The 26,391-nt window shown below is 48.2% G+C and overlaps 1 protein-coding gene and 2 non-coding genes across 4 annotated transcripts in view; all 3 read right to left on the reverse strand.

Moving 5' to 3' along the window:
- GNL3 (G protein nucleolar 3) overlaps window positions 1-26,391 on the reverse strand; it is a 99,880-nt gene that overhangs the window by 3,376 nt on the left and 70,113 nt on the right. For both annotated transcript variants that reach the window (XM_030207670.1, XM_030207671.1), the window contains exons 11-14: window positions 21,812-21,954; window positions 3,262-3,398; window positions 2,631-2,839; window positions 1,785-1,881 (exon numbers count right to left, since the gene is read on the reverse strand). In XM_030207670.1, coding sequence (XP_030063530.1) covers window positions 1,785-1,881; window positions 2,631-2,839; window positions 3,262-3,398; window positions 21,812-21,954 — 586 coding nt within the window. The remainder of the gene's footprint in view (window positions 1-1,784; window positions 1,882-2,630; window positions 2,840-3,261; window positions 3,399-21,811; window positions 21,955-26,391) is intronic.
- On the reverse strand, window positions 21,074-21,144 carry LOC115473592. Its single transcript, XR_003942689.1, has one exon. It is a non-coding gene; the product is annotated as a small nucleolar RNA SNORD19 (small nucleolar RNA).
- Window positions 26,164-26,234, reverse strand: LOC115473593. The gene has a single exon (XR_003942690.1). It is a non-coding gene; the product is annotated as a small nucleolar RNA SNORD19 (small nucleolar RNA).

Below are 26,391 nucleotides of genomic sequence, written 5' to 3' on the forward strand. Positions count from 1 at the left end.
TAAAGAAGAAAGTGTTTGTATACATCAGGAGAAAGTGCCCGCCAAGAGTCCAAAGAGGTGTTTTTTTAGCAAACTAAAAAGCAGGGAAGGATGGCGGTCCCGTTCTTTAATACCAGGCAGCACAACTTCATGTTGGCTAACTTGGTCACCAAAGACGTGTGTTTGGAACAGATCTAAATGGATTCTACTCCCCTTTGGGCGAGCCCTTGGCTCCCTAAACGACTTCTTTTTGAAACAGCAAAGCAAGCTCCTTTGGGGATAGATTGCCTTCCTTCTACCTACATAAGTACATAAGTAATGCCACACTGGAAAAAGACCAAGGGTCCATCGAGCCCAGCATCCTGTCCACGACAGCGGCCAATCCAGGCCAAGGGCACCTGGCAAGCTTCCCAAACATACAAACATTCTATACATGTTAGTCCCGGAATTGTGGATTTTTCCCAAGTCCATTTAGTAGTGGTTTATGGACTTGTCCTTTAGGAAACCGTCTAACCCCTTTTTAAACTCTGCCAAGCTAACTGCCTTCACCACGTTCTCCGGCAACGAATTCCAGAGTTTAATTACGCGTTGGGTGAAAAAACAATTTCTCTGATTTGTTTTAAATTTACTACACTGTAGTTTCATCGCATGCCCCCTAGTCCTAGTATTTTTGGAAAGCCTGAACAGACGCTTCATATCCACCTGTTCCACTCCACTCATTATTTTATATACCTCTATCATGTCTCCCCTCAGCCGTCTCTTCTCCAAGCTGAAAAGCTCTAGCCTCCTTAGTCTTTCTTCATAGGGAAGTTGTCTCATCCCCGCTATCATTTTAGTTGCCCTTCACTGCACCTTTTCCAATTCCACTATATCTTTCTTGAGATGCGGCAACCAGAATTGAACACAATACTCAAGGTGCGTTCGCACCATGGAGCGATATAACAGCATTATAACATCCACACACCTGTTTTCCATACCTTTCCTAATAATGCCCAACATTCTATTCGCTTTCCGAGCCGCAGCAGCACACTGAGCAGAAGGTTTCAGCGTATTATCGACGACGACACCCAGATCCCTTTCTAGTACCATATTTGGGAGAGATTCTTTTCAGAAAGGCAATACATTTTGCAAACAGCAGTGCAATTTGCTCCAGGATTTGTACCAAGCACATTTGATACCACTTTTCATCACTGGGCAGCCCAGGAGCTTCACACATTAGGTCAAACCTGGGAAGAGGGGAAGATATTGCCTTACTCAGAATTGTAGGAAGAGTATGGTCTTCCCCAACTCATGCTTTTTTTTTTTTTTTTTCCAGTATAGCCAAATACAGAACTATATGTTATGCAGGGCTCGGGGGGAGCTGAGTTTAGAGGAAACACTTTTGGAATACAGCCAAACTAATCGCTGGCCATCAAAAATATGACATGTAACCCCTTTCAGAACAGCCCACTGGCTGCCAACCTCCTATCATATCACTTAGTTTTCAAGATACATAATATAGGAGAACCATTATCTTTCTAGGTGCTTAACTCCCTGCTGTCCCCTCATTGTTGCCCGTATCATGGAACTCAATATACTCCTCCAACAGGTGCTCCACCTATCAATCCACTTACGAGTCATCCAAGAGGATATCATAATCCGTGGACCTGCTCTCCTCCCGCAAATCCACTCAGACTGGTGTGTGGTCTAACCAGGTGATCACTTCTATCCCAGAAAGGTTTTCCAGGTCACAGGTCTGAACCATATAATATTCCCTCTACTTCAACAGGTTTCCCCTTCTCTACATTACTAGATGTTACACATACCTGTGGTCGGCTGCGATGGTAATTCTGCCTGCTTTGCATTCTTTTCTCTGTGACTTGCTTTGCTTTCCTTTGCCAATGAGCCCCTGCTACTAATATCCTGTTAAAATAGGGAAAAAAAGTTGTAGAGTGATGGGAACCACTTAAAAAAAATGGATTGCTCAAAATATTTCAGTGAATATATCAAAAGGTTGCTGAATATTACCTCTTATGATTTAAAGAGCAAACCCTGATAAGGGACACATAAAATGCAAGGTGGGTGGGGGAAGAGGAAGCTTGTTATTTTCCTTATTCTCATTTAAATCAGCCACATCACATTTACTGTAGTTAAAAACCCTGCCCCAGCGGTTCACCTCCCTTATTTTAGTAAGGACTGTTTATTTAAATCAGAGCTGTTAAAGTTCCTCAGTAGTTGCTCATATCATCCATTTGAGATCAGCACTACAAAATCCAAAATGAACTGAAATGTGAATATTTCTAGAGCTTTTGAAAGCTGGGTCCCATGTTTAGCCGGGATTCTGAAAATCAGCTCTCACAGGGTACAATTAGAACCGTCTTCAAAGTTAATAAAATATGGATACAAGTCTACCTGCTGATCAATCATTATGAAACCAAATCTGTTTGTACCTCAAGACAGCTGACAATGCCTACTGTAAACCAACATCACTGAAGCCCAATTTGAAAAATGTAAAATCCCCCCCCCCCCCCATTTTTTTAAAAACACAAAGTACTAGACAAATGGGTAAAGCTACCTTTCAAAAGGCAAGGAGGCAAGAAACACCTCTCTAATAGCATTCTGAGCAATATTTAATCATTAAATCTGAGTGCTTTTGGAGTTATGAATTTTACCCTGCTCTCCTCCTCCTCCTCTCCACTTAAGTTATCTTCCTCCTTCTCTTCATTAAGGCTTATGTCCTCCTCCTGGTCCTCTTCTTCATCGGAGATCATTTCTTCACTTGCTTTCATTTCTTCCTCCATCTCAGGCTCTTCAATCACACCATCTGTAAGATCAGGGGAATGGAACACTACACTGCTTGCCATGCTGGGGCACCTCGCAACTGCAGGAAGAAAAGAAAATCCTTCTATGTAATGTCTGTACTTGATTGGTCTCCACCACAAAAGGTTAAACTGCCCCCCCCCCCCCAACAAAAACCCCAAAACAAACAAACCCCAAAAATGTATATATATGAACTGTGAAACAACCAAAGACTCAAGTCATTAGCTAACTAGCTTGAGGGAAATAAGCAGCAGCACGGGCTTAGGAAGAGCCATCAACCCAACCTGTCTTACAGAAACCTTAATAGAAGCTAATAATTCCATTTAGATTTAAAAACAAAATTGGCAAGTCAGTAATGTGGATAAAATGCAGCATATATATCTGACTTCATGATAAAAAAAGTAATTCTCACTTCCAAGATCTATGCTAGATAAATAATAACTTTATGCACAAATCAATCACATGGTGCTAGGAGATGCTCACACTTAAGAGTGCGCAAGTTGTTTTGTTGCAGCTCTTGCGGGTCAATTTTACGCCAAGTGTCTTCTTTTAGCTCCTGGCTGAGAGATGTTGGCAGAATGAAGGAAGCAGGAGGCTTGGAATGGTAACTTATTTTAGCACTAGAAAATATATCAAAACAAAATTGGAAAAAGACATTTATATATCTATCTAATCTAATCTAATGAGCAATAAATGCTGAGAGACTAAAATGTTGAAACAAGTCTGCTATACCTTAAAAGAACATTACAGTTTCTACAATAATATGAAAGGTGTGAAAAAAGTTCCAGCCAGCCCTGGATTGCACTGGAGAACAAACTTTAACATTAATGAAACTGAACATTAATGATTTGTTTCCATAATGAGATTGGGTGTTTCTTATAGAAAAAAATGAAGATGATTTGGTTTGGTACTCCCTCTGTTTCTGCTCCATTTTCCCCCAAGTATTTTTAGGTGGAATGGAATTTAAGTTGGAAACATCTTTGCGCATTCTGGAAGTATTGTTGGATTCCAATTTGACAATGGCGGTCTAATTAAATAAATGAAGGGGGGATTTTTATAAATTAAAAGTATTGTGCTAAACAATTTTTTCTTCAGAAACAATTGATTTTATTACTTCAAGCCATAATACTTTGTTTTGGATTATTGTAATCTACTATATATTGGATGTTCAGATACCAATTTTTTTTTTTTTATCGTTATCAATTACTACAGAATACGGCAAGATTGATCTTTGGAGCCCGTCATTTTGATAGGGTAACTCCCCTTTTGGTAGAACTTCACTAGCTCCCTACTACTAATAATCATTTCTATAGTGCTACTAGACATACGAAACATTGTACACTTGTATTTTTAAACTTGTTACTATTGCTTTTAGAATAATACATGGCTTGACCCTCAGCTCTTTGCCTTCCTTATCTTTGTCCAGTATAAAAATATTTATAGCGCAATATACACTATAAAGTGAATGATACATACCTGTAGCAGGTGTTCTCCGAGGACAGCAGGCTGATTGTTCTCACGACTGGGTGACGTCCGCGTCAGCCCCCACCAACCGGAACAAAACTTCGCGGGTGGTCCCGCACGCAGGGCACGCCCACCGCGCATGCGCGGCCGTCTTCCCGCCCGTGCGCGACCGTTCCCGCCAGTTGAATGACAAGCAAAAATAATGAAACGCAACTCCAAAGGGGAGGAGGGAGGGTAGGTGAGAACAATCAGCCTGCTGTCCTCGGAGAACACCTGCTACAGGTATGTATCATTCACTTTCTCTGAGGACAAGCAGGCTGCTTGTTCTCACGACTGGGGTATCCCTAGCTCTCAGGCTCACTCAAAACAAGAACCCAGGTCAATTTAACCTCGCAACGGCGAGGGAACAACAGAAATTGACCTACGAAGAAACAACTGAGAGTGCAGCCTGACCAGAATAATTCGGGTCCTGGAGGGTGGAGTTGGATTTACACCCCAAACAGATTCTGCAGCACTGACTGCCTGAACCAACTGTCGCGTCGGGTATCCTGCTGGAGGCAGTAATGTGATGTGAATGTGTGGACAGATGACCACGTCGCAGCCTTGCATTTCTCTTCAATAGTGGCTGACTTCAAGTGAGCCACCGACGCTGCCATGGCTCTGACACTATGAGCTGTGACATGACCCTCAAGAGCCAGCCCAGCCTGGGCATAAGTGAAGGAAATGCAATCTGCTAGCCAATTGGAGATGGTGCGTTTCCCGACAGCGACCCCTAGCCTGTTAGGGTCAAAAGAAACAAACAATTGGGCGGACTGTCTGTGGGGCTGTGTCCGCTCCAAGTAGAAGGCCAATGCTCTCTTGCAGTCCAATGTGTGCAACTGACGTTCAGCAGGGCGGGTATGCGGTCTGGGAAAGAATGTTGGCAAGACAATTGACTGGTTAAGATGGAACTCCGACACCACCTTCGGCAGGAACTTTGGGTGGGTGCGGAGCACTACTCTGTTGTGATGAAATTTGGTATACGGAGCATGAGCTACCAGGGCTTGAAGCTCACTGACCCTACGAGCTGAAGTAACTGCCACCAAGAAAATGACCTTCCAGGTCAAGTACTTCAGATGGCAGGTATTCAGTGGCTCAAAAGGAGGTTTCATCAGCTTGGTGAGGACGACGTTGAGATCCCATGACACTGCAGGAGGCTTGATAGGGGGCTTTGACAAAAGCAAGCCTCTCATGAATCGAACGACTAAAGGCTCTCCAGAGATGGCTTTACCTTCCACACGGTAATGGTAAGCACTAATCGCACTAAGGTGATTCCTTACTGAGTTGGTCTTGAGGCCAGACTCTGATAAGTGCAGAAGGTACTCAAGCAGGTTCTGTGCAGGGCAAGAACGAGGTTCTAGGGCCTTGCTCTCACACCAAACGACAAACCTCCTCCACTTGAAAAAGTAACTCTTTTTAGTGGAATCCTTCCTAGAGGCAAGCAAGACACGGGATACACCCTCCGACAGACCCAACGAAGCGAAGTCTACGCCCTCAACATCCAGGCCGTGAGAGCCAGAGACTGAAGGTTGGGGTGCAGCAACGCCCCGTCGTTCTGCGAAATGAGAGTCGGAAAACACTCCAATCTCCACGGTTCTTCTGAGGACAACTCCAGAAGAAGAGGGAACCAGATCTGACGGGGCCAAAAGGGCGCTATCAGAATCATGGTGCCGCGGTCTTGCTTGAGCTTCAGTAAGGTCTTCCCCACCAAAGGTATGGGAGGATAAGCATACAGGAGGCCTGTCCCCCAATGAAGGAGAAAGGCATCCGACGCTAGTCTGCCGTGTGTCTGAAGTCTGGAACAGAACAGAGGCAGCTTGTGGTTGGTCTGAGAGGCAAAAGGTCCACGAGGGGGTGCCCCACTCTCGGAAGATCTTGCGTACCACTCTGGAATGAAGCGACCACTCGTGCGGTTGCATGACTCTGCTCAGTCTGTCGGCCAGACTGTTGTTTACGCCTGCCAGGTACGTGGCTTGGAGGAGCATGCTGAACTGGCAAGCCCAACGCCACATCCGGACGGCTTCCTGACACAGGGGGCGAGATCCGGTGCCCCCCTGCTTGTTGATGTAATACATTGCAACCTGATTGTCTGTCCGAATTTGGATAATTTGACAGGACAGCCGATCTCTGAAAGCCTTCAGTGCGTTCCAGATCGCTCGGAGCTCCAGGAGGTTGATCTGAAGATCCTTTTCCTGGAGGGACCACAGTCCCTGGGTGTGAAGCCCATCGACATGAGCTCCCCACCCCAGGCGAGATGCATCCGTCGTCAGCACTTTCGTGGGCTGTGGAATTTGGAATGGACGCCCCAAGGTCAAATTGGTCCGAATGGTCCACCAGTGCAGTGAAGTGCGGCAACTGGTGGAGAGGCGGATGACATCTGCTAGATTCCCGGTGGCTTGAAACCACTGGGAAGCTAGGGTCCATTGAGCAGATCTCATGTGAAGACGAGCCATGGGAGTCACATGAACTGTGGAGGCCATGTGACCCAGAAGTCTCAACATCTGCCGAGCTGTGATCTGCTGAGACGCTCTGGTCTGGGAAGCCAGGGACAGGAGGTTGTTGGCCCTCGCTTCGGGAAGGAAGGCCTGAGCCGTCTGGGTATTCAGCAGAGCTCCTATGAATTCCAGAGACTGGGTTAGCTGGAGATGGGACTTTGGGTAATTTATCACAAACCCCAGCAGCTCCAGGAGTTGAATAGTGCACTGCATGGATCGGAGAGCTCCTGCCTCCGAGGTGTTCTTGACCAGCCAATCGTCGAGATATGGGAACACGTGCACACCCAGCTTGCGTAGATACGCCGCTACCACCACGAGGCACTTTGTAAACACCCGTGGGGCAGAGGCGAGGCCAAAGGGCAGCACACAATACTGAAAGTGCCGTGCGCCCAGGCGGAATCTGAGATACTGTCTGTGAGCTGGCAGTATCGGGATGTGAGTGTATGCGTCCTTTAAATCCAGGGAACATATAGCCAATCGTTTTTCTGAATCATTGGCAGAAGGGTGCCCAAGGAAAGCATCCTGAACTTTTCTTTGACCAGGAATTTGTTCAGGCCTCTCAGGTCTAGGATGGGATGCATCCCCCCTGTTTTCTTTCCACAAGGAAGTACCTGGAATAGAATCCCTGCCCTTCCTGCCCGGGTGGTACGGGCTCGACCGCATTGGCGCTGAGAAGGGCGGAGAGTTCCTCTGCAAGTACCTGCTTGTGATGGGAGCTGAAGGATTGAGCTCCCGGAGGACAATTTGGTGGCAGGGAGGTCAAATTCAGGGCATATCCGCACCGCACTATTTGCCAGCTGAGGTGGATGCTGAAGGCGCCCGGTGGGAGAGCTTGTCGAGGGCGGTTTCCCGCTGATGCAGTTGGTCCACCAGCTGCTCGACCTTCTCACCAAAAATATTATCCCCCCGGCAAGGGACATCGGCCAGTCTCTGCTGGGTGCAGTTGTCCAGGTCAGAGGCACGCAGCCATGAGAGCCTGCGCATCACTATACCTTGGGCCGCAGCACGAGATGCCACGTCACAGGTGTCATATATACCCCTGGACAGGAACTTTCTGCACGCCTTCAGCTGCCTGACCACCTCCTGAAAAGGCCTGGACTGCTCCGGCGGGAGCTTGTCAACCAGGTCCGCCAGTTGCTTCACATTATTCCGCATGTGGATGCTCGTGTAGAGCTGGTACGACTGGATGCGGGTCACGAGCATGGAAGATTGGTAGGCATTCCTCCCAAACGAGTCCAGAGTGCAAGACTCCCGCCCCGGGGGCGCCGAGGCGGTATCCCTCGAACTCCGTGCCCTCTTGAGAGCAGAGTCCACGACCGCTGAGTCATGAGGCAATTGGGGCCGCATTAACTCTGGGTCCGAGTGGATTCTGTATTGGGACTCTGCTTTCTTAGGGATGGTGGGATTAGATAATGGTCTCATCCAGTTCCGAAGCAGTGTCTCTTTGAGGACATTGTGCAACGGTACCGTGGAGGACTCTCTAGGTGGTGATGGATAATCGAGGACATCGAGCATCTCAGCCCTCGGCTCATCCACAGAGACCACGGGGAAGGGAATGCAGATAGACATATCCCTGACAAAGGAGGCAAAGGAGAGGCTCTCAGGAGGGGAGAGCTTTCTCTCTGGTGAAAGCGTGGGGTCGGAGGGAAGGCCCACAGACTCCTCTGAGGAGAAATATCTGGGGTCCTCCTCCTCCCCCCACGAGGCCTCTTCCTCGGTGTCGGACATAAGCTCATGCAGCTGAGTCCTCAACCGGGACCGGCTCGACATCGAGGCACCGAGGCCTCGGTGTCGTCGAGCGGTGGACTCCCGCGCCGGCGGGGACGAAGCTCCCTCCATCGACAGGGACTCCACCTGCGTGGCGGTCGAGACCGGCGCCGCAAGCGGCGTCGAAGGCCTCGGCACCGGGCTAGAGTTCGCCGGCGCCACGGTCAACGGCGCCGGGGGTGGCGCATCAGCCCTTCCAGGATCCCCGGAAGGATGGTTCGGAGGCACTCGTCCAGGCCCGCTGCCGGGAAAGACGGGGGGGGGGGGGGGGGGGGGGGGGCCGGTAGAGGCGTCTGTGCCGGAAGCTGCTCGGGTCCAGGAGACTGCACCGAAGTGCTGGGACCCTGACGCGGTGGTACCTCTACTACAGAGGGGGACCTCTCCTCTCGACGCGGACGCTTCCTCGGCGTCGACTCCTCTCCGGCACCGGGGGCTGGATGCATCGATGGCGACCGATGACGGTGCTTCTTGGATTTCTTGCGATGCCCGTCATTGGCGCTAGGTGGGATGGAGGAGGAGGAGGTCGATCCCCCTCGGCCTCGAGGGACCGGGTCCGACAGGGTTCGGTCCCGAGGGCCCTGGGTAGAGGGAGTGACCGGGGCCGACTGCCCACGCGGCCTCTCACCCCTGCTGTCACCGGAGGACCGGTGGGCCCTGTGCTCCTGGGGTCGATGCCATCGGTGCTGATTTCGTCGACATCGATACCGGTACCGAAGAACCGGCCGTCGATACCGATGCCGTCGAGGTCGACGTGCCGGCGCAAGTTCCAAAAAGACGGTCCCGAAGAACTTGCCTCGCTACCTGAGTCCGTTTCCGGAGACCAAGACACAAAGTACACGACTTGGTATCGTGCTCCTGCCCGAGGCACTGGAGGCACCAAGCGTGAGTGTCGGTCTGCGAGATAGGCCGGCCGCACCGACCACACTTCTTAAATCCACTCGGGACCTTCGAGGACATCGACGGAAAAATCGCGTCGGCGAAATCAAAGTCGTCGATGGTGGCGGTAAAATCACACCTCGAAAAGAAATCGACCGCGCGGCCACAAGGCCGCAACGCGACGCCCCCGCTAGAAGACGAGGGAAAAACAGTACAGCGCGTTTTTTTTTTTTGGAAAAAATAAAGGGAAACGCGGCAACGAAGTTAAACGAAAAAAATAACGAAGATACGCGCTCCGGTTTCCGGGACTGAGAACGAGAGAGGCGATAACACGTCTCTCTCCAGACGCGGAAAAGAAAGGACTGGCGGGAACGGTCGCGCACGGGCGGGAAGACGGCCGCGCATGCGCGGTGGGCGTGCCCTGCGTGCGGGACCGCCCGCGAAGTTTTGTTCCGGTTGGTGGGGGCTGACGCGGACGTCACCCAGTCGTGAGAACAAGCAGCCTGCTTGTCCTCGGAGAAAGCGAATGCTACATACCTGTAGAAGGTATTCTCCGAGGACAGCAGGCTGATTGTTCTCACTGATGGGTGACGTCCACGGCAGCCCCTCCAATCGGAAACTTCACTAGCAAAGTCCTTTGCTAGCCCTCGCGCGCATGCGCGGCCGTCTTCCCGCCCGAAACCGGCTCGAGCCGGCCAGTCCAGTATGTAGCAAGACAATACACTTCAAGGGAAGACACAACTCCAAAGGGGAGGCGGGCGGGTTTGTGAGAACAATCAGCCTGCTGTCCTCGGAGAATACCTTCTACAGGTATGTAGCATTCGCTTTCTCCGAGGACAAGCAGGCTGCTTGTTCTCACTGATGGGGTATCCCTAGCCCCCAGGCTCACTCAAAACAATAACATTGGTCAATTGGGCCTCGCAACGGCGAGGACATAACTGAGATTGACCTAAAAAATTTACCAACTAACTGAGAGTGTAGCCTGGAACAGAACAAACAGGGCCCTCGGGGGGTGGAGTTGGATCCTAAAGCCCAAACAGGTTCTGAAGAACTGACTGCCCGAACCGACTGTCGCGTCGGGTATCCTGCTGCAGGCAGTAATGAGATGTGAATGTGTGGACAGATGACCACGTCGCAGCTTTGCAAATTTCTTCAATGGAGGCTGACTTCAAGTGGGCTACCGACGCAGCCATGGCTCTAACATTATGAGCCGTGACATGACCCTCAAGAGCCAGCCCCGCCTGGGCGTAAGTGAAGGAAATGCAATCTGCTAGCCAATTGGATATGGTGCGTTTCCCTACAGCCACTCCCCTCCTATTGGGATCAAAAGAAACAAACAATTGGGCGGACTGTCTGTGGGGCTGTGTCCGCTCCAGGTAGAAGGCCAATGCTCTCTTGCAGTCCAAAGTGTGCAGCTGACGTTCAGCAGGGCAGGAATGAGGACGGGGAAAGAATGTTGGCAAGACAATTGACTGGTTCAGATGGAACTCCGACACGACCTTTGGCAGAAACTTAGGGTGAGTGCGGAGGACTACTCTGTTGTGATGAAATTTGGTGTAAGGGGCCTGGGCTACCAGGGCCTGAAGCTCACTGACCCTACGAGCCGAAGTAACTGCCACCAAGAAAATGACCTTCCAGGTCAAGTATTTCGGATGGCAGGAATTCAGTGGCTCGAAAGGAGGTTTCATCAGCTGGGTGAGAACGACATTGAGATCCCATGACACTGTAGGAGGCTTGACAGGGGGCTTTGACAAAAGCAAACCTCTCATGAAGCGAACAACTAAAGGCTGTCCTGAGATCGGCTTACCTTCCACTTGGTAATGGTATGCACTGATTGCACTAAGGTGAACCCTTACGGAGTTAGTCTTAAGACCAGACTCAGACAAGTGCAGAAGGTATTCAAGCAGGGTCTGTGTAGGACAAGAGCGAGGATCTAGGGCCTTGCTGTCACACCAGACGGCAAACCTCCTCCAATGAAAGAAGTAACTTCTCTTGGTGGAGTCTTTCCTGGAAGCAAGCAAGATACGGGAGACACCCTCTGGCAGACCCAAAGAGGCAAAATCTACGCCCTCAACATCCAGGCCGTGAGAGCCAGAGACTGGAGGTTGGGATGCAGAAGGGCCCCTTCGTCCTGCGTGATGAGGGTCGGAAAACACTCCAATCTCCACGGTTCTTCGGAGGATAACTCCAGAAGAAGAGGGAACCAGATCTGACGCAGCCAAAAAGGAGCGATCAGAATCATGGTGCCTCGGTCTTGCTTGAGTTTCAACAAAGTCTTCCCCACCAGAGGGATGGGAGGATAAGCATACAGCAGTCCCTCCCCCCAATTCAGGAGGAAGGCATCCGACGCCAGTCTGCCGTGGGCCTGAAGTCTGGAACAGAACTGAGGGACCTTGTGGTTTACTTGAGATGCGAAGAGATCCACCAGGGGGGTGCCCCACGCCTGGAAGATCTGTCGCACCACACTGGAATTGAGCGACCACTCGTGAGGTTGCATAATCCTGCTCAACCTGTCGGCCAGACTGTTGTTTACGCCTGCCAGATATGTGGCTTGGAGCACCATGCCTTGACGGCGAGCCCAGAGCCACATGCTGACGGCTTCCTGACACAGGGGGTGAGATCCGGTGCCCCCCTGCTTGTTGACATAGTACATGGCAACCTGACTGTCTGTCTGAATTTGGATAATTTGGTGGGACAGCCGATCTCTGAAAGCCTTCAGAGCGTTCCAGATCGCTCGCAACTCCAGAAGATTGATCTGTAGATCGCTTTCTTGGAGGGACCACCTTCCTTGGGTGTGAAGCCCATCGACATGAGCTCCCCATCCCAGGAGAGACGCATCCGTGGTCAGCACTTTTTGTGGCTGAGGAATTTGGAAGGGACGTCCCAGAGTCAAATTGGAGCAAATCGTCCACCAATACAGGGATTCGAGAAAACTCGTGGACAGGTGGATCACGTCCTCTAGTCCCCCAGCGGCCTGATACCACTGGGAGGCTAGGGTCCATTGAGCAGATCTCATGTGAAGGCGGGCCATGGGAGTCACATGAACTGTGGAGGCCATGTGGCCCAACAATCTCAACATCTGCCGAGCTGTGATCTGCTGGGACGCTCGCACCCGCGAGACGAGGGACAACAAGTTGTTGGCCCTCGCCTCTGGGAGATAGGCGCGAGCCGTCCGAGAATCCAGCAGGGCTCCGATGAATTCGAGTTTCTGCACTGGGAGAAGATGGGACTTTGGGTAATTTATCACAAACCCCAGTAGCTCCAGGAGGCGAATAGTCATCTGCATGGACTGCAGGGCTCCTGCCTCGGATGTGTTCTTCATAAGTACATAAGTACATAAGTAGTGCCATACTGGGAAAGACCAAAGGTCCATCTAGCCCAGCATCCTGTCACCGACAGTGGCCAATCCAGGTCAAGGGCACCTGGCACGCTCCCCAAACGTAAAAACATTCCAGACAAGTTATACCTAAAAATGAGGAATTTTTCCAGTCCATTTAATAGCGGTCTATGGACTTGTCCTTTAGGAATCTATCTAACCCCTTTTTAAACTCCGTCAAGCTAACCGCCCGTACCACGTTCTCCGGCAATGAATTCCAGAGTCTAATTACACGTTGGGTGAAGAAAAATTTTCTCCGATTCGTTTTAAATTTACCACACTGTAGCTTCAACTCATGCCCTCTAGTCCTAGTATTTTTGGATAGCGTGAACAGTCGCTTCACATCCACCCGATCCATTCCACTCATTATTTTATACACTTCTATCATATCTCCCCTCAGCCGTCTCTTCTCCAAGCTGAAAAGCCCTAGCCTTCTCAGCCTCTCTTCATAGGAAAGTCGTCCCATCCCCACTATCATTTTCATCGCCCTTCGCTGTACCTTTTCCAATTCTACTATATCTTTTTTGAGATACGGAGACCAGTACTGAACACAATACTCCAGGTGCGGTCGCACCATGGAGCGATACAACGGCATTATAACATCCGCACACCTGGACTCCATACCCTTCTTAATAACACCCAACATTCTATTCGCTTTCCTAGCCGCAGCAGCACACTGAGCAGAAGGTTTCAGCGTATCATCGACGACGACACCCAGATCCCTTTCTTGATCCGTAACTCCTAACGCGGAACCTTGCAAGACGTAGCTATAATTCGGGTTCCTCTTACCCACATGCATCACTTTGCACTTGTCAACATTGAACTTCATCTGCCACTTGCACGCCCATTCTCCCAGTCTCGCAAGGTCCTCCTGTAATCGTTCACATTCCTCCTGCGACTTGACGACCCTGAATAATTTTGTGTCATCGGCGAATTTAATTACCTCACTAGTTATTCCCATCTCTAGGTCATTTATAAATACATTAAAAGCAACGGACCCAGCACAGACCCCTGCGGGACCCCACTAACTACCCTCCTCCACTGAGAATACTGGCCACGCAATCCTACTCTCTGCTTCCTATCTTTCAACCAGTTCTTAATCCATAATAATACCCTACCTCCGATTCCATGACTCTGCAATTTCTTCAGGAGTCTTTCGTGCGGCACTTTGTCAAACGCCTTCTGAAAATCCAGATATACAATATCAACCGGCTCCCCATTGTCCACATGTTTGCTTACCCCCTCAAAAAAATGCATTAGATTGGTGAGGCAAGACTTCCCTTCACTAAATCCGTGCTGACTTTGTCTCATCAGTCCATGTTTTTGTATATGCTCTGCAATTTTATTCTTAATAATAGCCTCCACCATCTTGCCCGGCACCGACGTCAGACTCACCGGTCTATAATTTCCCGGATCTCCTCTGGAACCTTTCTTAAAAATCGGAGTAACATTGGCTACCCTCCAGTCTTCCGGTATTACACTCGATTTTAGGGACAGATTGCATATTTCTAACAGTAGCTCCGCAAGTTCATTTTTTAGTTCTATTAATACTCTGGGATGAATACCATCAGGTCCCGGTGATTTACTACTCTTCAGCTTGCTGAACTGACCCATTACATCCTCCAAGGTTACAGAGAATTTGTTTAGTTTCTCCGACTCCCCCGCTTCAAATATTCTTTCCGGCACCGGTGTCCCCCCCAAATCCTCCTCGGTGAAGACCGAAGCAAAGAATTCATTTAATTTCTCCGCTACGGCTTTGTCCTCCTTGATCGCCCCTTTAACACCATTTTCGTCCAGCGGCCCCAACCGACTCTTTGGCCGGTTTCCTGCTTTTAATGTATCTAAAAAAGTTTTTACTATGTATTTTTGCTTCCAACGCTAATTTCTTCTCAAAGTCCTTTTTTGCCCTCCTTATCTCCGCTTTGCATTTGGCTTGGCATTCCTTATGATCTATCCTGTTACTTTCAGTTGGATTCACCAAACAAGTGAATAAACTATGGGCTTTGCTGATCAGGATCATAACTGGTTTCAGGGATTTCTCACACAAGGTTCATATAGAGTTAAAATGGATGACAAATTGTCAAATAGATGGATCAACTAATGTGGGGTCCCCTCAGTTTTCACCCTTGTCTCCCATTCTCTTCAGTGTTTATGTGCATTCTCTAGGCTAATGTCTGCAAAAACTGAGGGTTAATTTTTACAGTTAAGCAGATGACGTAACTGCTAATTCCTATTGGCACCTTGGTATCTTTACACTCTAGCTTATTTCAGGATATGATGGATACTTTGCAAAATTGGATGGAACTACATAAATTGAAACAATGCAGAAAAAAATTAGCAATTCTTTTGTAGTAGCACATATGAGTTTATCTTGTTGGGCAGACTAGATGGACCGTGCAGGTCTTTTTCTGCCGTCATCTACTATGTTACTCTCTTGTTACTATGTAAGCTGCATTGAGCCTGCGATGAGCGGGAAAGCGCGGGGTACAAATGTAATAAATAAATAAAAGAACATGATGTAATAATCAATTAGGTAATTTATATCTTTTCTCCAATTATCAGAATTTTAGGTGTACTCCTGGATTCTAGATTAGCATTATAAGCACTAACACATTGACTCCGAAGGCTTTTTTTGTCTGTCTGAATTTGGATAATTTGGTGGGACAGCCGATCTCTGAAAGCCTTCAGAGCGTTCCAGATCGCTCGCAACTCCAGAAGATTGATCTGTAGATCGCTTTCTTGGAGGGACCACCTTCCTTGGGTGTGAAGCCCATCGACATGAGCTCCCCATCCCAGGAGAGACGCATCCGTGGTCAGCACTTTTTGTGGCTGAGGAATTTGGAAGGGACGTCCCAGAGTCAAATTGGAGCAAATCGTCCACCAATACAGGGATTCGAGAAAACTCGTGGACAGGTGGATCACGTCCTCTAGTCCCCCAGCGGCCTGATACCACTGGGAGGCTAGGGTCCATTGAGCAGATCTCATGTGAAGGCGGGCCATGGGAGTCACATGAACTGTGGAGGCCATGTGGCCCAACAATCTCAACATCTGCCGAGCTGTGATCTGCTGGGACGCTCGCACCCGCGAGACGAGGGACAACAAGTTGTTGGCCCTCGCCTCTGGGAGATAGGCGCGAGCCGTCCGAGAATCCAGCAGGGCTCCGATGAATTCGAGTTTCTGCACTGGGAGAAGATGGGACTTTGGGTAATTTATCACAAACCCCAGTAGCTCCAGGAGGCGAATAGTCATCTGCATGGACTGCAGGGCTCCTGCCTCGGATGTGTTCTTCACCAGCCAATCGTCGAGATATGGGAACACGTGCACCCCCAGCCTGCGAAGTGCCGCTGCTACCACAGCTAGGCACTTTGTGAACACCCTGGGCGCAGAGGCGAGCCCAAAGGGTAGCACACAGTACTGGAAGTGGCGTGTGCCCAGCTGAAATCGCAGATACTGTCTGTGAGCTGGCAGTATCGGGATGTGTGTGTAGGCATCCTTCAAGTCCAGAGAGCATAGCCAATCGTTTTGCTGAATCATGGGGAGAAGGGTGCCCAGGGAAAGCATCCTGAACTTTTCTTTTACGAGATATTTGTTCAGGGCCCTTAGGTCTAGGATGGGACGCATCCCCCCTGTTTTCTTTTCCACAAGGAAGTACCTGGAATAGAATCCCAGCCCTTCTTGCCCGGATGGCACGGGCTCGACCGCATTGGCGCTGAGAAGGGCGGAGAGTTCCTCTGCAAGTACCTGCTTGTGCTGGAAGCTGTAGGACTGAGCTCCCGGAGGACAATTTGGAGGTTTTGCCCCTTGCTTTTGCTGGGGAGCCGCGGGGCCTTGCTGAGTCGCACGCTGCTGACGAGAGCGAGCGCGCTGGGGCTTAGCCTGGGCCGCAGGCTGTCGGGAAGGAGGATTGTACCTACGCTTGCCAGAAGTATAGGGAACAGTCTTCCTTCCCCCGAAAAATCGTCTACCTGTAGAGGTAGAAGCTGAAGGCTGCCGGCGGGCGAACTTGTCGAATGCGGTGTCCCGCTGGTGGAGAGACTCTACCACCTGTTCGACTTTTTCGCCAAAAATGTTATCCGCACGGCAAGGCGAGTCCGCAATCCGCTGCTGGAGTCTATTCTCCAGGTCGGCGGCACGCAGCCATGAGAGCCTGCGCATCACCACACCTTGAGCAGCGGCCCTGGACGCAACATCAAAAGTGTCATAAACTCCTCTGGCCAGGAATTTTCTGCACGCCTTCAGCTGCCTGACCACCTCCTGAAAAGGCTTGGCTTGCTCAGGGGGAAGAGCATCAACCAAGCCCGCCAACTGCCGCACATTGTTCCGCATGTGTATGCTCGTGTAGAGCTGGTAGGACTGGATCTTGGACACGAGCATAGAGGAATGGTAGGCCTTCCTCCCAAAGGAGTCTAAGGTTCTAGCGTCCTTGCCCGGGGGCGCCGAAGCATGTTCCCTAGAACTCTTAGCCTTCTTTAGGGCCAAATCCACAACTCCAGAGTCATGAGGCAACTGAGTGCGCATCAGCTCTGGGTCCCCATGGATCCGGTACTGGGACTCGATCTTCTTGGGAATGTGGGGATTAGTTAATGGCTTGGTCCAGTTCGCAAGCAATGTCTTCTTCAGGACATGGTGCAAGGGAACAGTGGACGCTTCCTTAGGTGGAGAAGGATAGTCCAGGAGCTCAAACATTTCAGCCCTGGGCTCGTCCTCCACAACCACCGGGAAGGGGATGGCCGTAGACATCTCCCGGACAAAGGAAGCGAAAGACAGACTCTCGGGAGGAGAAAGCTGTCTCTCAGGAGAGGGAGTGGGATCAGACGGAAGACCCTCAGACTCCTCGTCAGAGAAATATCTGGGATCTTCCTCTTCCTCCCACGAGGCCTCACCCTCGGTGTCAGACACAAGTTCCCGGACCTGTGTCTGCAACCTCGCCCTGCTCGACTCCGTGGAACCCCGTCCACGATGGGGGCGTCGAGAGGTAGACTCCCTTGCCCGCATCGGCGAAGCTCCCTCCGCCGACGTGGTCGGGGAGCCTTCCTGGGAGGTGGCCGCGGTCGGCACCGCACGCGGTACCGACGTCGGGGACCTCAACCTGGGCGATGGGCCAGCCGGCGCCACGCTCGACGGTACCGGAGGCGCAAGCACCGCCGGTACCGGAGGGGTAGGGCGCAACAGCTCTCCCAGAATCTCTGGGAGAACGGCCCGGAGGCTCTCGTTTAGAGTGGCTGCAGAGAAAGGCTGAGAGGTCGATGCAGGCGTCGACGTCAGTACCTGTTCCGGGCGTGGAGGCTGTTCCGGGCTGTCCAGAGCGGAGCGCATCGACACCTCTTGAACAGAGGGTGAGCGGTCCTCTCGGTGCCGATGCCTGCTGGGTGCCGAATCCCTCGGCGACCCAGAGCTCTCGGTGCCGACACGGGGAGGAGACCGGTGTCGATGCTTCTTCGATTTCTTCCGAAGCATGTCACCGGAGCTCCCCGGCACCGACGAGGAGGACGTCGAATCCATCCGTCGCTTCCTCGGGGCCGAGACTGAAGAAGGTCGATCTCGGGGGGGGGCTGTACCGCAGGAGCCCTCAGGGTAGGCGGAGACCCACCCGAGGGCTCACCGCCACCAGCAGGGGAATGGACAGCCCTCACCTGCACTCCACCCGATGCACCACCGTCCGACGACATCAGCAGACGAGGTCCTGGTACCACCGACGTCGATGCAGCTATCCGATGTCTCGGCGCCGATGCAGAGGCCCGATGCCTCGATGCACTCGATGCAGGGGCGGCCGAGGAAGATGGTCTGGACGCTGACGACGTCGATGCACTCGAAGATCCCGGTGCCGATGCTGACGAAGAGCCCGAGAACAACACGTTCCACTGGGCTAGTCTCGCTACCTGAGTCCGCCTTTGAAGCAGGGAACACAGACTGCAGTTCTGAGGGCGGTGCTCGGCCCCCAGACACTGAAGACACGACGAGTGTCGATCAGTGAGCGAGATAACCCGGGCGCACTGGGTGCACTTCTTGAAGCCGCTGGAAGGCTTCGATGTCATGGGCGGAAAAATCACGCCGGCGAAATCAAAAGCCGAAATGGCGAAATTTGAAGCACCAAAATTTAGAGGGAGAAAAATCTCGACCGAGGCCAAAAAGAGGCCTACCCCGACGACGAAAGAAAACTTACCGGGGCAAAAAGCTGGAAGTACGGGGAGGATTTACACGAAACCCGGCGGGGGGTTTCCGGAGCACTTCCCGACTAAGAGAAAACTTTCCCGAAGGAAAAAAACACGCTCAAAATAAATTGGACGCGCGAGGTCGACTTTCCGGGGCTCGACACGGCGAAAACACGACCGTACCGAGTGCGGACAAAAGAAGACTGGCCGGCTCGAGCCGGTTTCGGGCGGGAAGACGGCCGCGCATGCGCGGTGCGCGCGGGCGCGCGAGGGCTAGCAAAGGACTTTGCTAGTGAAGTTTCCGATTGGAGGGGCTGCCGTGGACGTCACCCATCAGTGAGAACAAGCAGCCTGCTTGTCCTCGGAGAAATATTTTTATACTGCTTCTTTTTCCTGTAAGTGATGGAATTCGTTGCCATTAGTGTTGACAGGAATCCTCATATTTAAGATTTAGGAAAATGTTGAAGACCTATCTATTTAGGAAATATTTGACAAGTTAATAATAAGTTTATTTTCATTTATTGTATTACATTTAAGGAAATATTTGCTTATTTATTTTTTAGTATATTGTTATATCAGAGGAGAATGTTCTCTTTTTCTTTTATAATTTTGTAATCCGCTCTAAACCATTGGGTAACTTGTGGAATATAAGACTCTGTACTTTACTGTATTTTTGGATGTCGATCACAGAAATGACCGTTTTTCTACAACATATGATTTTCCAGAAATTTACAGCAATTTCTTATGACGTGTGTCAATATGCTATCACTACTAAATGAATGTAGTTTAAATATGCTATTTAGCCCTATCTTTATGTATTGCTTCTAGGTTAATCAATAGTTATTCATTAGGTCATGCAATATCTAATCAAACTGAAAATATCACAGAAAAGTATTAGTCATGCTGACATTTTCTGCTCATTTGCAGTGTGTTCTGCTCATTTATGGTGTGTTGTATCTTAAAGGCGCAAAGAAGAACCACGATTCCACTGGTTAAGACGATCTATGAACTATATTTGGGATGTAAAGTTGGCGATCAAGACAAAAGCTGGGATTCCATATTTGTTGTGCATCATGTGCACTTAGTGACATCATAATATATTTAAACTGAATGGCCTTCATTTACTAGCGATATTGTGCTGATGCACGTGTCAAACTTCTAGAAAACCATATGCAATAGAAACATTTTGATGTCATTGCTGTAATTAGCAAACAATCTGTAACATTCAATCTCGTTGCAAAAACAAAAATCATGTCCATAAAAATGTTTGTATAATGACTCATGGCAACTGTGTAATAATACTACTGAGTAGTACAGAGTTTATTTGTCTAGGTTTATAAAACTAGCCTGGGGGCTCTTTTATTATTGCGCTCTTTTACAGCGGAACTAGCTGTAAACCATCTCCCTTCTCCCTAATGCTTCACAACAACTGCTGTACACATAGCACCAAGCGGCCTCTGGAGGAGGTTAGGAGAGAGAGGACGACGACTGGTGGTACAGAGAAAACTTTGAAACATTAAAGAGCAAGTGTGTTCTCATGGAGAAGAGAGGAAGAATGAGAGAGGACAGAACTTCATTTTCATTACTTGAGTTTCTCTAAGCAGCCAAAATGGCTTATCATCAAGAGGGGAACTCATCTTGCCCAGCATGATGGGTACATTATCCAGCAATGGTTCCAGCTCTCACAATGAAGAGGAGGAGGGAGTTTTTTTTGCCCGTGAACCTGCTTGAAAAATATCATCACCATATTATGGGATTCTGCGAGATCAAGAGGGCACATCTTAACCACAAAAACCAACAGTGCTATCTTAAAAGGAATCCCAGCAACTCACTTCACTTTTAACAGCTGGGAACTTGCCCCTTCCAGTTTCTTTTGCTCACATTGTGTCAAGTTACTCTGATGTACAGCCTGCCAGAATACAATGATACCTCACATATTGAAAATACAAGCTGGTAAGTAGGGGAAGTCATGATCAGCTAAACAAACCCCTGCTCACAGCAAACACTTGTTGGATCCCAGCTGGTTTTAAAGATAAATCACTGAGCTCAAAAGCCGGTCACAGGTTCACACCAAAGAACCAACCTAAACCTGGATTGGGTAATGCATACAGCATTAAACACTGCTAAGCAGAGCGAGATCAGAGTTGGATCTGACAGTCTTCACTGATATCAGACAACATTAATATCCTCACTTCTCGCTCTGGCATAGTGTTCTGTAGGAAATAACTGGCACCAAGGTACCATAAATAAAACATTATAATAAAGTACAAGGCAGACCATCAAGATCTCAAAATGACATGCTAAGATGGGCAAGACTTGGGCTGATTAGGTTCTATTTGTATGCACTCTCCTAGACCCATGTCTTCTTCCAGTATTCTTTCTATACGTCTATATCCATCTTTCAGTACAGGCAGCTATTCTGTTGTCTAGAGCTCAAATGCTTCTATGGGTGAGTTGGCCTCCAGTACCCACTGTGTTGGCCACTTGTTCTGAGACATAGGACTGGTGAATGACTTGGAACATGGAAGGGAGGGAGCTGGACTGCACTAACTCAGTGCTTAGCCCGGTCCTCAGGGACCACACAGCCAGGATTATCCACAATGACCATGCATGAGATAGATTTGCATGCCAAGGGGCAGTGAATGGCTTATGCATATTTTATTGTGGATATCGTGATAACCCAATTGGCTTACTGTGCCCTGAGGACTGGGTAGAGAATTACTGCACTACCTTGTCACCCAGACTTAAAAAAAAAAAAAGCCAAAAAGCAGTGGATTTGAAATTCGCTAAAAAACTAGCAGACTAATTATATTTGGTTGTTTAATGTAAAATCCCAGAACAAGTCATATGCAGACAGAATTTACCCACTCCAGTCGCTCAGCAGTAACCTAGCTGCGCCCTCCGTGTCAGGAATGCCTCCCTTTTTCAGCATGCCTCGTTTATTAGCCAGAAGAGTTATAAACTCCAGAGGACTTTTGAAGTCTGCGACATTGTACTGCAGCATTATCTGAAGCAAATACAATAAAAAAAGTTACAAGAATAAAGTGTCTTAAAAAAAAAAAAAAGACAAGCCAAAAATACTGATATGGTTCCTCAATTTGTTTGCTTTTATGTTCTATGCAGTAAACACAGTACAGTACAATTCAACGTTCTTAAAGACAGAAAGAACATATACATTGCAATCCCTACCCTTAACAGCACTTAAAAAGGTACCTTACCCATATATACCAGTGGAGGAAAAGGTAAAAATGTACTCTTACTTGTTAATTTCTTTTCCTTGAATGCTGTTAGACCGGTCCACACCGGTGAGTTATATCCTCTAACTAGACGACGAATGAGGTGATTAAATTTTCAGACGACAAAACTATTCAAAATTGTCAAAACACATGCAGATTGTGAAAAATTGCAGGAAGACCTTAGGAAACGAAGTCTGGGCAGCCAAATGGCAGATGAAATTTAATGTAGACAAATGCAAAGTGATGTGCATTCGGAAGAATAATCCGAATCATAGTTATCTGATGCTAGGGTCCACCCCTTCTGCTCTAACTCTATTTTGATCCTACTTGAATATGCCTATTTTTCCTCTTACGGCCCAATACTTGCCATATCACAATATACTATTTTTAGTTAATCTAATATGACTTATGAACTTTTCTTTCAGGAAGCTAATCAAACCTTTTTTAAACCCCTCTAAGCTAACTGCTTTTACTACATTCTCTGACAATGTGATTTATGTGTTGGTCTACCATGTATTTTGACAGTGCAGAACATGAAAAGCGTACTTGTAATCCCCGATCACTGCTACTGCTGAAAGAAATCTCATGCAGCTCAGAGTTTGCTACAGCAAGTAAGTAAGCAATTATGTTTTGAAAAGAACAACTTTTTGCATTATGATTGATTCTAATTTGAAGTTGTATGCCTACAGCCGTAGAGGCACAGAAAATGGAACTTTTAACTGCTACCTGAAAAATACTAAATAGATAATCAAACTGGTAATAAGTCAATGCTAAAAACCAACACCAGCCTGTGCTCAGAGTCACCAATCTTCCATAACCTCCACAGGGACACACACACACAAAAAAAAAAAAACCACAAATAAAGGAACCCCAAAGCTTCCCAGTGAGGAAATTCAACAATGACCAAAAAGCACCACCACCCAACACACCTCAACCGCAAACGAAGCAGGACATCATCACCAGCCTCCTCATGAAACAAAGAGGAAAAAAAGAACCAATGACAAAAAAAAACTTCCTCCAATTGAGAAAAAAAAACATTATTCCCCCCCCCAATCTCATAAACACATGGAACCACGAAAGAAAGAACTCCAAAACCCGAAAATAAATCACACTACAAAGGGACCCCCCCCCAAAAAAACCTATCCCAAACATTCAACAGGCCTGCATCGAAAACAAAAAAAAAATGGTGAAACAGTCTGCACCCCATCCAACAAGAGAAGCACTCTAAACTTCAATCTTCCATGCAGACCTCCCCCCCCCCCCAAAGGCATTCTCCAGCAGCAGCACTCAAAACCCCTACCATGATATCTCCAGTGAACTGCCGAAATCCACACCAAGCAAACACAAAAATCCTCAACAAGAACGCTCTGCCCCGCTGCCTCAATGCCGCCAAACAACTCCACGATCACCAAAATTGACTCCAAGATGGCTGAGGAACTTAAAAAAAAAGAAGAAAAAAAGAACCCAACCCATGGATCCGCCAATCAGAATCCCAGACCCAACCAAAAGTATACCACCTCAAAAGAACACACTCCACTCCTCCATCCAACCCACAAGGCTCTACAGCACAAAGCTGGAAGATCCACCTTTGCTCCCCACACCAGAGCAAGTTCTCATGCTAAATCTATACTAGCAACTATAAGAACCAGTTAGTGTCAACTCCAAGATGGCTGCGGAACTTAAAAAGACACCAATTTATGGATCCGCCAATCAGAACCTTAGATTCAATTAAAGGTATATCACCTCAAAAGAATGCATTTCATTCTACATTTTTATTTAACCCATAAGGTTCTATAGTATTAAGCTGGAAGATCCACTTTTGTTCTTTACGCCAGAGCAAGTTTTTATGATAAATCTATACTAGCAACTACAAGCACCAATTAGTGTCACTGTTTCAAAACCTGTGGGGATGTTCAAAAGCAATCCATAGAGTGGATGGGATCCTGGTACCACAGCCCTAAGGACTCAAACCCTAAAACTGGCTTCCGAGCACGACACAATATCCACCCTGTAGTGTGTGGCAAAAGTATGCAGCATTGACCACGTTGCAGCCTTGCAAATATCCAGAGACAGTAAGGTAGTTTCCGCCCAGAATGTCACTGTATGCCTTGTAAAATGAGCCTGCAAGGTCTGAGGATCCTGCTTCCCTGAAAGCAAATAAGCTGACACAATAGTCTTCTTCAGCCATCTAGCAATTGTGGGCTTGGTCAAGTGTTTGATTACCAAAAAGCACAGTCTTTGCGGAACTCATTTGTGACATCCAAATATCTAAATAAGGACTCTATGCACATTGAGAACCTTCAAGAAAGAACACTGAGTCTCTTGGTCCTCTCTGCAAAAGGACAGAAGCTCCACAGATTAGTTGAGATGAAATGCTCATACACCTTTTGAAAGAAAGGAAAGAACCATGCACAGGGAACTCCCCACCTCCAAAAAGCGAAGAAATGGACCCAAACATGAGAGCCTGAAGCTCCGAAACCCTACATGCCAACGCAACATCCACCCTATCTATAGTGCAAGATCTTTCAAAGAGGCCTTTGGGAGTGGCTCAAAAGGAGGCTTCTGAATAGCCTGAAGGACTCAATTAAGGTTCCACTCTGGACACAGTGTATGAAAAGGAGGCCACAAGCAGCCTGCTCCCTGCATGAATCAAACAATATCCGGGTCAGCCACAAGAATCATCTTCTATAGTTGGCCCCTAAAAACAGTCCAAAGCTGCAACCTGAATTTTTAGAGAACCCATCGTCAATTCTTTCTGAAGACCTGCCTAGAGAAATGCTAGATGTGCACAATGTGAGTAGAGAAGGGAGAAATTCCACACTCAGAACACTAGCCCTCAAACGTCCTCCACACCCTCCCATATGCCATGGATATAGAGTGCTTTTGAGCCCGAAGCAAGGTAGCAATGATCAAATCAGAATAACCGTTTTGTCTCAACTGAGACCCTTCAATGACCAAGCCGTAAGACCAAAGGGGCATGGATTCTCTGTGAGCACTGGACTTTCCTTCAATAGACTGTGTACCTGCACAAGACAGATAGGATGAGTCATGGTCCCTCCCCTGCACTAAATAGATCTTGCAGCCCTCCAGGCAGTTCAGAGTCAAATTTTAGTCAGACTTACCACTGCTGGCTGCTCCCACCAAACTCAGGCTTCACAAGTTTTACCACAGATGAGAAAAGGCTCAGGACTGATACTCTGTCCCCCACTCTCCAGCAAACCTTCTCTTTTCTTTTTTAGGTTGTTGTGCTGGAAAAGGAGTGCTCCACAGTAAATATGATAGAGGTTAAGGGAGGGAAGAAGTAAATTCACAGGGTACCACAGAGAGGGATCTAAAGATCTCCAGATACGACTCTGCAGACTCAAGCCATCTGCAAAGCTGAACTGGAGACCATTTGAACAACTGGGCCAGGAGCAAATCACTCAGAACCAGAGGCTGAAAAGTGTGTACATTCACCTGCTGGAGATAGAAAATACTAGAGAGCTGGACTGGATGCGTGACAGAGATGTCAACTCAGTTTTCAGTTCTCTACCTCCACCTGTTGGTTGATGGACACAACTATCCCACAGCCTCTGAACCAACAGTCAGAACCAGAGAAAAACCCTACGTAGATGGAGATCCAAAAAGAAAGTAGGGCAGGATAATGGCAAATCTGGAAAGAGCCAAAAGGGAAGTCTAAAACAAGAGGTTTATTGATAAAAGCACCACAACCAACAGACCCAACACAGAGCAGTGTTTAGGAAAAAGTCACATGCCTCAGGGGTCACAGATTAAATAAAAAAAACAAAAACAGACAAAACATCCAATAAATTATAAATGTTTAAAAATTCCATAATTCTACAATTAAAAAAGAATGAAATAATGAGAAAACAATGATTTATCTTTATAACCAAGGATAAGGTGTTTTTTTTAATTATTCATAAACAAAGCAAATAATAGTTCCTTATGCACTAAATGCATATCCTGGATACATTAAGCGCACACTGGGCAAGATCAGAGTTGGATCTGACAGTCTTCACCATATCAGACAATTTTTGCCTCATCATTTCTTGCTCAGGCACAATGTGCTAAAGGAAACAAATAGCCACAAAATATATAAATAAATTTAAAATGACAAACTAGGAAGAAGGTTGCCCAATGAAAAAATGACAAGCAACTTACAGGCACAAACAAAACTCAATGTGCTACAGGTTCCACAGAAACCAATG

Source organism: Microcaecilia unicolor, chromosome 6 (genome assembly GCF_901765095.1).
Source record: "Microcaecilia unicolor chromosome 6, aMicUni1.1, whole genome shotgun sequence".
Taxonomy (NCBI): domain Eukaryota; kingdom Metazoa; phylum Chordata; class Amphibia; order Gymnophiona; family Siphonopidae; genus Microcaecilia; species Microcaecilia unicolor.